The 13593-nt window shown below is 34.8% G+C and overlaps 1 protein-coding gene across 1 annotated transcript in view; it reads left to right on the top strand.

The window, feature by feature from the left end:
* The window catches only part of RFX7 (regulatory factor X7), a 135593-nt gene that overhangs the window by 75439 nt on the left and 46561 nt on the right, over window positions 1-13593 (top strand). Inside the window, exons 3-4 of the mRNA XM_080808777.1 lie at window positions 10303-10385; window positions 11821-11943. Of these exons, the coding sequence (XP_080664903.1) occupies window positions 10303-10385; window positions 11821-11943 (206 nt within the window). The remainder of the gene's footprint in view (window positions 1-10302; window positions 10386-11820; window positions 11944-13593) is intronic.

The following is a 13593-nucleotide window of genomic DNA, read 5'->3' as shown; positions in this document are numbered from 1 at the left end:
TCTTCTCTCATAATTATCAAGAATGCCCTAACCATTGTCAACTACCTTTCAGATTCATTTTATTGTCAAAAAGAAAAATAGGAAAGAATAATGGCAATCTCCTACCACTACCTGAAAGAAGCTCAATATTCATTAATATCTTGGTATTCATAAGAATGGGATAATACACAAAAGTGTGGTCTGATAGAAAAAAATGAATTCTTATAGTAACGTGGTTTTTCTATCTTTGTATATTTTAAGTCATTTCAAACTTATATTCTGAAAAGTAAACTAGGCAAAACAAGGAGAGGTTACTAGGAATGGAAATACCAATTATAGAACTGAAGGTTCCTCTTTCTGGCCTACTCCTCTACTGAGACCTCACCTAAGTGATCCAGAATAGTATTACGTGATCGTATCATGGTCACTTTTTGTATAATTTAACTATGGGTGGGAGTGTTCTCCCTAGAGATGACTCTCCTCAATTCTGTTTAAAAGTGACTCAAATCTATCACTTTATGTACCCTCTGCCTATTTGAACCCTTGTGCCTGCTATATGAATATTTTAACAGTGCCCTTGTCTCAGCATTTTATTTGGTCTTTAGTCTTCTGGGCACTTATGTAGGCATGATTCTTGATACCATGTTATTATTTCAGTTTCAGCAATGCAGCTTCCTTCTTTATTATTAAGTCCTTAAAAAAAAAAAAAGTCTATGTTAAAGCCTGTTCTTTAAGATGACCACTGTTAGATACAATTAGATGTTTCAGTGTCCATGGCAATCTCTTTAGCTTTTTTCTTCCATAAATTAATCTATTTCCAATTTTATTTGCGGACCTTTCCTAATATATTCCACAGAATCTACTGAGAAATCCCTTACTTACGTGCCTTGGAGTGTGATTTCCCCACTGCTTCTGCTGCAGCCCTTCAGGGCATCTTGATGTCAGAATTTCTCAACTAGATTGTAGTTGAAGCAACCTGACAGGGGTTTTTTGTTTGTTAGTTTGTTTCAGATTGTCATGGATTCTTTAGATCACCCAGCAGAATTAGAAAAAAGTAAGAAACAAAGTTAGGGTTTCACTGAAGTTTGATTGTCAGCCTTGCTTACTTTTTTAAAGCTGTGCCTTAGTAATTGATGTCTTTCAAATGGACTCAGATCACATTCTTAATCTCCGAGCAGAATATTTTAAAAAGAAAATTAAACCATTTTCATTTTATGTCTAATTCAGTAGGTTTACAAATAGGGTAAATTCCCACAATAATACAAATATAATAAAAATTACTCTCCCCAATTGATTTATACTTTCTAGAACTGAGAGTGGGAAAACAACTTCCTTTTACATTGCTTGTAGCAAGTAGCTCAAAAGAAAATCATATCCCATCCCCACCATAGTTCTATCATAGCAGGTTAGGAAAGTGAAATTAAGAATTCTAAGCAATAAGCATTGAAAATTAGAGTCCTCATACCTTGACCTTTTTCTCTGTCTTCCTTATTCAATCCTTTGGGAGGACAGCTTTCACAACTGCTGGGGCCCGAGAGAATATAATATCAGGTATATTGATTGTTTCCATAAATTTAAAAAGGCTATAGAATAAGGTTCTACTTTTCCCCCTTTTAGTCCTTCTGTCAATGATGCTTGTGAAAAAGGTCTTTTAGTGCGGTGCTTCTGAATCAGTGTCATCTGAGGAGGAAAAAAAATTAGATTTTTTTTTTAAAGTTTTGTTTTTTGCTTTGTTTTTGTAGTTTATAAAATCAAACGCAAATTCAAGCATGACTATCCTATCAGTGTATATATGTTCCATCCATATATGGTTAACTGAAGAAACAGTCAAACTGAAGAATGTAGGCTTCTAGATTTTAAGCTTTAAGTTCTACATACAAATTTAAGTTAAAACTTTTTAAAAAGCCTTCTTCTGATACCACTTTGAAAAGTAAAGTTTAAAGAACTAATTATGGATGTGATACCGTGGTTGGTCCTCTTCCACCAGAATTCAGTCATTGTCAACCTAGCCAGTTCTTTGAAGGGTATTTATACATCTCAGTGGAAGAGTTTCAGCTTTTTCTGGAAATAAAGATAATGATCCTCAGATGTCAGTTCACCATGGATTTGCATAAAGCTTCACAGTTGAGCCTTCAATTTGTTATAGTCTTTGTAAGTATCGCCCTTACGGTGGGGGGGGGGGGTCTTATTTGTGATCTTATTACAAACAAACCTGAATAACATCTGAGAGGGAAGTCTCATAACAGGAAACACATCACTATAGCAAAACTGGTTTCAAATAGGAAAAAATTCCTTTTTATTAACATTTGAGAAATTATAGCATAAACCCAATCCAAGATGGTCCCTCAAAACAGGACCAGATCTCTCCATTCAGACTACCTTATAACTATATTCCATGGCAGTAAATACAAACCATCTGCTTGAAGGGCTTCAAGTTCTGGTAGTCAGACATTTGAAATTCAACCTGATCCTCGGCAATCCATCCTGTTTATATTGATAGTTCAGAGGTAGATGTCTTGAGCATACAAGCAGGAATGCTAAAAATAAACCCAGTTTTTGAAATATAGTATATTGTTTCAAGTATTTTTTATGATAGAAGACAAGTGGAAAGTTACACATTTCATTCCATATCCAGCCTAGGAAAAGCTTTTATTTCTGACCTATTCTGCTTAAATTGATTTCTTTCTCTCTAGTAGCACAGTTGTTGTCAGAAGTAATTTCTAATTTCTATTTCATCTTGGTTGCTTAGGAGGGAATAGTATCTACCTTTTTCTGCATTCACCCTGTGGAAAGTTAGTGCTGGTGGAAAATTGTCTTCAGTAACTTAGGGGCAAGTGTGATGTTCATATATGAAATCTAGGAGCATTGTTCTGTGTACCTCCTAAGTTAGTGGAGGTCACCAGGCTAAAATATTTCCTACAAGACATCTTGCTTTTTCAAATAAAAGATTATGTACTTGTTGATAGAACTTAAATAATAAACTCTTCTACCAAAATCTCTTAAGCAGTTATATATTTCAGAATAATATTTATATAATAATGATATCTATCATAGATAAATTTTATAAATTACTTTTAATCCTCACAAAAATTTTATGAGCATTTTATCATGGTTTTATAGATTACTCAGCTTGAACAGCTCGCTTAGTATCACAAAGCTAATGAGTGCAAATCTGGAGTTTGGCTCTAAGCCTTCTAATTCTATATTCTGCACCTCACTGCTGCTATATCTTACTGCTTTAGATAGATTAGATTTGAAGGGTCAGTCTATCAAGCTCAAATAGCAGCTGTTTCATTTGCTTTTAATATATAATATAGGTCATATATTCATACTGGTTATCAATAGGAAACTTGCCTGTTAAAGTCAGATTTATAAAAGCTCTATCAAAGCTGCTTTATTACTGTGTTAATCAGTTATTGGTTAATATTTTTATAGAAAAATCTGTGATACAAGTTCAAGAAGGACCAGTGAATCATACATTTTGCTATATTACTCTTGAGGATAAATCGTTGATTTTTTCTAAATTAAATTACACCTTAGAGAAAGATGTTTTTAAATACTAAAAGTAAAGATGGCATATCTTGTTAACCTGTAAGTAAATAAGAATCCCATAATAGATAATGGTATGAAAAAATGAGAAGGGAATTGGTGAACTACAATAAATTATATTGGACAATTAGCTAAACTTGTGAGAAATTTTTAATTAGAACTCTGCTTTATAGAAAAATAAATTCTAGGGATATTAAACACCTAAATGTGAAAAACAATACTTAAAAAGAAAACAAGGGCTAGTTTTATGACATTAGGATAGGAAAGGATTTCAAAACAAGACACAGAAAACACAGATTATAAATGAAAAGGTTGATATATTTTACTTCCTGGAAATTAAAAACTTCTCTGCATCAAAGACTCCAAAAACAAAATGAAAAGACAAGCTACAACTAGGAGAATGTAATCACAGCATGTATAGCCAACGGAGAATTAGTATATAGACTACATGATAAATACTCTCACTTTCAAATGTGTGGTTCCTTGAACAGTATGGTTCTTTAGATGAGATTCCCTGAATACCAGTATCAGCATCAGTGGGAACGATTAAATCTGGATTGGGCACCTGGGTGGCACAGTAATTAAGTGACTGGGTGGCACAGTAATTAAGTGACTGCCTTTGGCTCAGGTCGTGATCCCAGGGTCTTGGGATCGAGCCCCGAGTTGGTCTGCTGGTTTGGTGGAAGCCTGCTTCTCCCTCTGCGACTCTCCCTGTTTGTATTCCCTCTGTCGCTCTCTCTCTGTCAAATAAATAAATAAAATATTTTTAAAAAATCAGGATTCTCTGGCCCCCACTTGAGACCCTACTGATTTAGGAATTGTGAAGGTGGGGTTTTGCAATCTTTAACAGACTCTTCAGGTGACTCTGATGTGTGCTAGAATTTGATAGCCTTTGTGTTGGAGTAAACTCAAATGATAAATAATATGAAAAAATATTCAGTCTTATCTTCAACCAGAAAATTTAAGACTGTGAAATACTTTTTCATACCCATAAGAGTAGCTAACATTTAAATCTTAAATTTTAACAAGGATATAGAAAAATTGTAGTTTTGCTCTTGGAAATATAAATTGGCATAATGGTTTCAGGGAATAATTTGGAAATACCCAATAAAGTTGAAGATCTGCATCTTTGATGACCAAGTATTTCTACTTTTAAGTATTTACCCTAGGAAAAAAACTCTAGCACAAAGATACACCAGTCAAAATTAAGGATTTTTATTGTAGCACTATTCGAAATAATAAAATTTTATGATAATTGTCTATCAGTAAAGAATGAATAAGCTGGTTTTAATCCAGGCAACTATTATGTAATCTGTTAAAGTCAATGAATTTGCAAATATGGCAAAAAGTTAGCATCATTTAAAAGTGAATAGTGGGGGGCGCCTGGGTGGCTCAGTGGGTTAAAGCCTCTGCTTTCGGCTCAGGTCATGATCCCAGGGTCCTGGGATCGAGCCCCGCATCGGGCTCTCTGCTCAGCGGGGAGCCTGCTTCCCTTCCTCCCATCTCTCTCTGCCTGCCTCTCTGCCTGCTTGTGATCTCTGTCTGTCAAATAAATAAATAAAATCTTTAAAAAAAAAAAAAAAAAGTGAATAGTGGTGCATGTGTACCTACTTACTGTACTTTGTCTGAAATTTAAAAAATTAAATGGGATATTAAAATATTAAAAGGATTCCCATCTCACTTTGTCCCATCTTTCAGGATTCTGTTTCAAAAGATGATTGAGTTTGGGGCACTTAGGCAACTCAGTGGTTGAGTAGCTGGCTCTTGATTTCAGCTTGGGTCATCATCTCAGGATCCTAGGATTAAGCCCCAAATCGGGCTCCAGGTGCTCAGCGGGAAGTTTGCCTAAGGATTCTCTCTCTCCCTACCTCCCTACTCTTCCTCCCACCTCTGCTTGTACACTCTCTCTCAAATAAGTAAATAAATCTTTTTTTTTTTTTAAAGGTGATTGCATTTGCACAAACCAGAATCTTCAATCTAATTGAGAGGGGAAGGTATAACTAGACACTGAAAATCATTTTTGAATAGTAAATGCAAAAAACCCCAGGAAATGTGAACTAATTGAGTATAAATTCTTGACTGATTGCTGTGGCCCAAAGTAGAGGGACAAACAGGCATATTATAGGATCATGTATCCAAAATTATTAGAGTTGAATTTTTAAGTACTTTTTTTGTTTTTTGTTTTTTTAATTGGTCTTTGGTTTTGTTTTGTTGTGTTGTGTTGTGTTTTGTTTTTTAGCCGGGGGCGGGGATGTTGGGGAGGAGTGCAGAGGAAGAGGGAGAATCTTAAGGAGGCTCCATGCCCAGTGCAGAACCCCCCACAGGGCTTGATTTCACAACCCTGAGATCATGACTTGACCTGAAGTCAAGAGTCACACACTTAACCAACTAAGCCATCCAGGCTCTTAAAGTTAGGGCTTTTTTGGTTTGTTTTTGTTTGTTTTTTTCTAGAAATAAAAGTTAAGTAGAAGAGGACATGAAGGCTCTATATTCTAAAGTGATGCTTCTCAACCTTTTTTTTTTTTTAGCTCATATTCCATTTTGATAAATATTTTATATTTGTAGTTAATTTAATTTGAAATTTCACAATAAGTTAAATACTGTTCTAGGGTGCCTGGGTGCTCAGTCGTTAAGCGTCTGCCTTCAGCTCAGGTCATGATCTCAAGGTCCTGGGATCAAGTTCCACATCCCGCACACTGCTCAGCGGAAAGCCTGCTTCTCCCTCTCTCACTCCCCCTGTTTGTGTTCCCTCACTTGCTGTCTGTCTCTCTGTCAAATAAATAAATAAAAATCTTTTTTAAAAAATAAAAATAAATAAATTTAAGAAGAATAAATGCTATTCTAAAATTAATTGAATAAAAGATTTTGTGATTACAATGAAGAGTCCTTTCCCCCTTCTCCCATTTTTATCTACATATAGAACAGGGATCTTCAGTTCTCTCAGAAGTGCTAGAGAGAAAGGTCTAACTTTCTGTATTAATCAGGGTGGGCTAGACTGTGCTGCCATAACAGTGTAAGCCTGATACCAGTAGCGTAAGCACAAAAATTTACTTTCTTTCACATCATATGTACAGCAAAGATAACTGGAGGTCCTTGCTCCACATAGTCCCTTGGGAACCCACATTAAGACACTGGCATGGTGTCGTTTCACCAGTGAAAGACATGGCTTCCAAGGTGCACAAAGGGAGAAAGAGAATGGAACATTGATTCTTAATTCTGTTAACTGAGAAATGAAATATATCATGGTGCTCCATTCATGGTCCTATACTAGCTGCAAAGGAAACTGAGAAATGTAGGTGAGCAAATGGAATGTTGATGAGCAGTGTCTCTGTTTCATGTTCTCTTTAGCACTTTACTTGCACCTTATAGAAGGAATTAGATAGCTCCATGCTACTAGTTCATGGTGTGAATGAATATTTTTTATCAGCCAAAACTTCGGAAGGGAGGGGAAGGGAATTTTTCAGTGGTAGCTCTCGAACGCCAAACTCCATGTTGAACCTCCAAAAGTAACTTGATTTTGCTTATCTTGTGTAATACCTTTCCCCCACTCAGGATTACATGATATCAAACTGAATGCTGAATTTGATTGTTTGCTACAGGCTTTTCTGTTCAGGATGTGAAAGAGCAAAGCACTAACTAGGTCACATGCAAAATTAAGTTTGAGGTGGTTTCCTGGAAGGTTTTTTTGACATTTCTTAAATCAAACTTTATTTTAACGATATCCTTTTGTGTATCTTCTTACAAAGATTGAGATGTGTGTGAGAAAAGTCCTCATAAGTTTTCAGAAGAGATCTTTGGGGCACCTGGATGGCTCAGTCAGTTAAGTGTCCTATCTTGATTTCTGCTTAAGTCATGATCTCAGGTTTGTGGGGTCAAGCCCCATGTTGGGCTCCAAGCTGGGTGTGGAACCTGCTTGAGATTCTCTCCCTCTCCTTCCTGCCCCTTCTCTCTCCCTCTTTTAAAAAAGAAGAAGAAGAAGAAGAAAAGGTCTTCAACCATAATAGTAGGAAATTATCACCTTAGTTCATTCAACTAACTTGGTAATATTTGAGATTTCCCCTAAACTTGAAATTGGTTTCAATAACTTTGCTTTGAGAACTTAACTTCTTATGTGGGTTGTAACCTAGTCTACTTTGGATTTAATATGATAGACATTGTTGAGATTAGGTGGGTATTGTTAATAATATTGAACAGAAAGTATTTTAGGAACTATATTTAAGATAGATTCAAGTAAGGGAAGGTTGGAGATAGGGAAACCAGCTCGTGTTGTACTTTTTAGTGATTACAAATCTTTCTAAGTTCCTTAGGGCAAGGACTGTCGTGTTGTTCATTTGGTATTTCCAGTCTTTGTAGGTTCATTTTGAATTTGTAATTATTGCAAATCATTTGTAGAACATGGCAGTAAATAAAATCAGTAAATAAATAAATGAGTAAATGAATTCTTTACTGTTAAAAGAAAGCTAAACACCTAGACTTACATAGTGACAAGGAAAATAAAGAGCCTGGAAGTATATGGGGTAAAGAGTTAAGAGGGCTAAATAAAGTGGAGTGTATGATGAGGAACAAAATTAAGCATACTCTAAAACTGAACACAATAGGGAACTGAAGAAAGGAAGGTGTTAAGTAACAGTTGGGAAAGAAAATACCTGTTTTGTTTTATTTTCTTTGAGAGGAGAGTTATACAGGATATTGCTGATAAATCTATTAGGTATTGGAGTGAGAGCTAATTGGAAAAAGACCCCATAAGACAGTGGAATGGAAAAAAAAAAGTAGATTTGGGAGCTATTTGCATGTAATTGATAGATTAAATCATTTTGTGGATGAATTCTAGGACTAAATTATTTTATAGATGAATTCTCTTGAGAGTAAGAATAGGCTAAGTTACATTGTTTTAAACTTTTTTTTAAATTGGATCTGTGTTTAAGCTGTGTTTTATTATGTGAAGATAAATTCTGTTACCAGGAATGCCAATAATTTGTCCACGTTTTCAGTTGCAATGAAGTTTCGCTTGAATTAGGCTACCAGAATTTCACTATGATATTTTTACTGTAACAGGGGTTTGTGGCACATTTAAAGCTACTTTGTTGCAAACAGAGCTGGGAAAGAAAGCTATATACAGTCCTCAGTATAGCAGAAATTATTTTAAAGGATAGGTTTAGAGACTAAAGGATATAGTTGCAGAAAAGCTATAGAGAGTCTTACAAATAGGTCCTCCAAATAGCAGCTCCTGCTGCAGCTCTGTGAATAATCACATCTGCATTGTGTGGAAAGGGTTGTTGGTAGTACTTCAGTATTTTTACACCTCAGTTCTATCTCCATGTGTCAGTAGCATCATCAGTCATGTGTTCTAGGTTTTTGAGAATTAGAAAAGGATCATAGAAGTCATCTCACCCATTTTGCATTTGTAAGGAAAATTTGACAGAGCACCAAATCTTCATAGTTGTTAAATGGTTAAGCTAAGACTAACTAATGAATATTCTTTTAACTTCTAGTCTAGAACTTTTCCTGTAATCCTGTGCAGTACTCCTTCTTTAAATGTGATTAAAACTGAGAAATTTTTTGTCTAAACATTGATTTTATTTGTATCTAGAGTATAAGAATTAAAAGGAAAGTACCAGGGGTGCCTGGGTGGCTCAATGAGTTAAAGCCTCTGCCTTCGGCTTGGGTCATGATCCCAGGGTCCTAAGATCGAGCCCAGCCCCGCATCTCTGCCCAGCAGGGAGCCTGCTTCCCTTCCTCTCTCTCTGCCTGCCTCTCTGCCTGCCTCTCTGCCTACTTGTAATCTCTGTCTGTCAAATACATAAATAAAATCTTTTTTAAAAGAAAAAAAGGAAATTACCATTTTCTCTTAGTAACTTTTTATGTGCAATAAATTTATCAAACAACTTAACTATTACTTTACTGATGAGAAAAAAACCTAAATTTTTTCTTTGGCAGGTGATTCATTCCATCTGGTTTAAATATACACAGTCAGTATTTTTTAATTATTATTTTTTATTGAAGTATAGTTGACACACAATGTTGCATTAGTTTCAAGTGTATGATAGTGATTCAACAAGTTTCTATACATTATGCTATGCTGACAAGTGTAGCTACCGTTTGTCGCCATACAATGCTATTATAATACCATTGACTATATTCTCTATGCTGTATCTTTCATCCTTATGACTTACTCATTCCATTACTGGAAGCCTGTATCTACTGCTCCCCTTCACCCATTTGCCCATCCTCTCCCTTCTAGCACGCACCGGTTTGTTCTCTGTACTTACAGGTCTGTTCCTACTCTTTTTGTTTGTTTGATTTTTTAGATTCCACATAGGAGTGAGATCACATGGTATTTGTCTTTCTCTGACTGACTTATTTCACTTAGCATAATACCCTCTAAGTCCATCCATGTTGTTGCAAATAGCAAAATCTCATTATTATTTACAGCTGAGTAATAGTCCATTGTATATCTATACCACATCTTTTTTATCTGTTCATCTATCACTGGACACTTAGGTCGCTTCCATACCTCGGCTATTGTAAATAATGCTGCAGTAACCATAGGGATGCATATATCTTTTTGAATTTATGGTTTCATTTTCTTTGGGTAAATACTCAATGGAATTACTAGGTCATATGGTATTTCTCTTTTTAGAGAAACTTCCACAGTGTATTCCACAATTGCTGCACCAATTTACATTCCTATCAACAGTACATGGGTGTTAGTAAATTTTGTTGAGGGATAAACAAGGTTTTAAAAATGTTTTCCTTTTCATCTTTTGTAACTAGAAAGAAGTTGAGAATTTTACAGACCTAGAGAAACTCTACCTCTACCTTCAGCTGCCTTCTGGTCTCAGCAATGGAGAGAAAAGGTATATCTCTTCTTGCTTTTGCTTTAATTATAGTGTTAATAGGACATCCCTATGGTGTGTGGGGTGTGTGTCATGGTTGTTATTGTTGTGTGCTATTCCTAAAATCATCAGAAAACAGAATGGCAAAATAGTAGATCTTTTAGTCTTTGATCATATTTGGTTAAGTGTTTACTTATAGTTTTTGCTGATTCATTTTTACATCTGGGTAAATGCTATGAAATGTAATTTGGGTTGTTTTTTAAACAGATCAATATATTTATGCAGTGTGAAGGATTGTAAAAATTAGGCAGAAAAGCAAAAAATAAATAATGCATATTATAAGCAATGAAGCTACAGGAGTTTTGTTTTTGTAGTACTGCTAGGTGAACAGTTGACAGAATATCAAAAAGAAAAAGTTAAATTGCATATATGGAACATGAATTTATTGTAAATATAAGATACTTTAAGTGTGTTTGAGAATATTGCTGTATTTTCATTACTCAAAATATTTAATAATTTCATGTAGAAAATAAAGATGTTAGCTCATGCATGCTATTAAAAGTTTCATTATTCTTCTAAGTTTCTCAAAGTTCATTTCATTCATGTAAGTTATACTTAAAATTCTGTTACTTTAAAATTGTGTATAAAAAGAAACGGCAGGAAAATTCTGTTGCTTTTACCCCTTCTCCCTCAAACCAAATTTTATAACCATTTTAATCATTTTTTTTTCCAGAAACTTGCTCACTATCTTCTTTGGAATTAAATAAGTTATTGTTCTAGTTAGCTGGGATGAATGTCAGAATCAATAGAGGATCTTCCCTTATGTTATCTTGGGTGTCCATTTTATGGATTTAGTTTATAAATGACTCTGCCATATAGTAAAAACTTAGGATGTTTAGTAGAAGTATTGGTCTGGGGAAGGACTGTTGCAGGACGTTATAAGAAGGACTGACCGTAGGAGGAAGTTTGTCCTCTCAAAACATGTCTGGTGTGAATTGCATTCTGGAGCGTGGAGGGCTCAAAGGTAGTTACTTGAAAATACTAAGCAAATAGAAGGTATTTTTTCTATAGCTTTCTTTAAAACTTTGATGATTTGGCAAATTTAGGCAAATGAACAGGCAAGTAAGTGAACAAATAACCACTTTGAGGTCATTTTCACCAAAACGAATACCTTACATTGTCAGTGCTCCATCACCTGTGCCTCTATAGAGACCATCGGGAGGGATGGAGCAGAGCAATAACTTCAGTCAGTCACTAGCTGTAGAAAACGGCTCACAACCACAGGTGGGCAATTTGCATATACATAACTGGGCATCTGCTGTACGGTTTGAGTTTGGTTTGGTCATTTATAGTGTGTTTACACACAGTTCTTTAATGGAACTTATAGGCCTGGCTCAAAAATTATCAATCAGTTGCTGTCTGGATCAGCTAAAACATGTTTTTGTTTTATAATCAGTGATCAGAATGCCGTGTCATCTAGTCGGGCACAGCAAATGCATGCCTTTTCCTGGATTCGAAATACGCTAGAAGAACATCCTGAAACTTCATTGCCCAAACAGGAAGTCTATGATGAGTATAAGTAAGTATCATGTGCATACATTAAGCATGCTGATGTGTTAAACCATTTAAGTACTATAATTGGCCATAATAATTTGTTTTATCATTAGTGAATATCACAGTGGTATGTTGGATTTTGACTTAGAGATTTCTAAGGTTCTTTCCATCTCTAAGCTTCTCTGGTAGCATATATCGTCAAGGACAAATTACTGAGTAAAAGGATTTCTCTTTGGATGATAGGAGGGATGTTTGAGGGTAGAATGATGATGATATAGGATTGATGAATGAAAGGGATCTTATAGAGTTCTTAAGGATGAAAGGAAGGGTATGTCTGGAGTTAGAAGAATAGTGGAAGGCAATAAATAAGTCAGTGTGTAAGGGAAAACTAAAACATGTTTTTTATTTAGACTTCCTACTTCCTTTTTCATATGTCCAAAACTTTTCTAATGCTTCTCTATACCAACCAAAAAAAAAAAAAAAAAACTAAGTTTCTAGAATATTGTGAAATACTTATTCATGAATGAGGGAGTTCAGTGGCTTGTACATATTAGACATTCAAATAATGTCATTTGTACAGATAATTTATTTAAATACAGGAAACAAAAATAAAGAGACTAATGGGCCTTCTGGATAAAGACAATGTAATGGTTGCTAAGTCTAGTTTTGTTTAACATTTTTGACAGAATTTATTCTGGCAGAGTAAATAAAACCAACATTTTAAGAGTATTTAAGTGTCAAACCAGCAAGCATTCATGTGTTGTATTTATACAGTTTGAAAGAAAAGTGTCAGATAAATGCTATTGTTAACCAGTGTAAGATCATGCTGAGATCATACACTTGTAAGATCTTACACTTACTGAGATTTTGGTATCTAGAAAGAAAACCTCTACCTTCATTCAAAATTGATTCCCTCACTTTAAGGAACATAATGGAGCTAGAGAAAGTCGAGAGACAAATGTCTGAAATGATCAAGGGAACAACGTGAAACTGAAGAGCTTTAGATTTTTTTCTCTTTAAGAAAATTAAAGCTAAGAATGCGTGTGACCCAAGTCTATAATAAGGTTCATTCTCTTAACTTATAACAATCTGCTGAATATCTGCTCGTGCCAGACCCTGTATAAGTGCTGAGGATATAATGAATAAGAGACAGCTCCTCTCGTTCATGAAAAATATGTTTGTATTTATACTAAGTATTAATTTTTCACTAAACCTAACTAATTAAAACAGATAACCCTATAAAACTACAAAGAAGCAAATATTAATTAAAAGGGTGTTAATATCAGTAAACATGTGATGTGTTGAAGAAACTCTGGACTGAGTATCAACAGAATAGATTCTGTCATTAAAGTTGTGACCTAGACAGTTGTTTTAACAATTCTTTTTGTCAGATGCATTATCTATAAAGTGAGGCAATTGAAGAAGTATGAGGTTTCTTATAGCTTTAAAATTCTCTAAAAGTTGTCTGAAGTAGGAAATGTTGAGGAACCAGTTATCCAGAGATGTCTTGCTAGTTTCCCAAAAGGCAAAAATGGATAAAATAATATATGACATTTTCATAATGAATTAATCAGAGAACTTGAAGTATTCATATATTTTTTTGAAATGACATCTTTCCACGGTAGAACCCTTTTTTGCATTGTCATTAGAGACCGTACCCTGTCTTTGTGGAACT

Source organism: Martes martes, assembly GCF_963455335.1.
Source record: "Martes martes genome assembly, chromosome: 7".
Lineage (NCBI taxonomy): Eukaryota > Metazoa > Chordata > Mammalia > Carnivora > Mustelidae > Martes > Martes martes.
The sequence above is the reverse complement of the archived record's forward strand: the minus strand, read 5'-3'. Positions and strand labels throughout refer to the sequence as shown.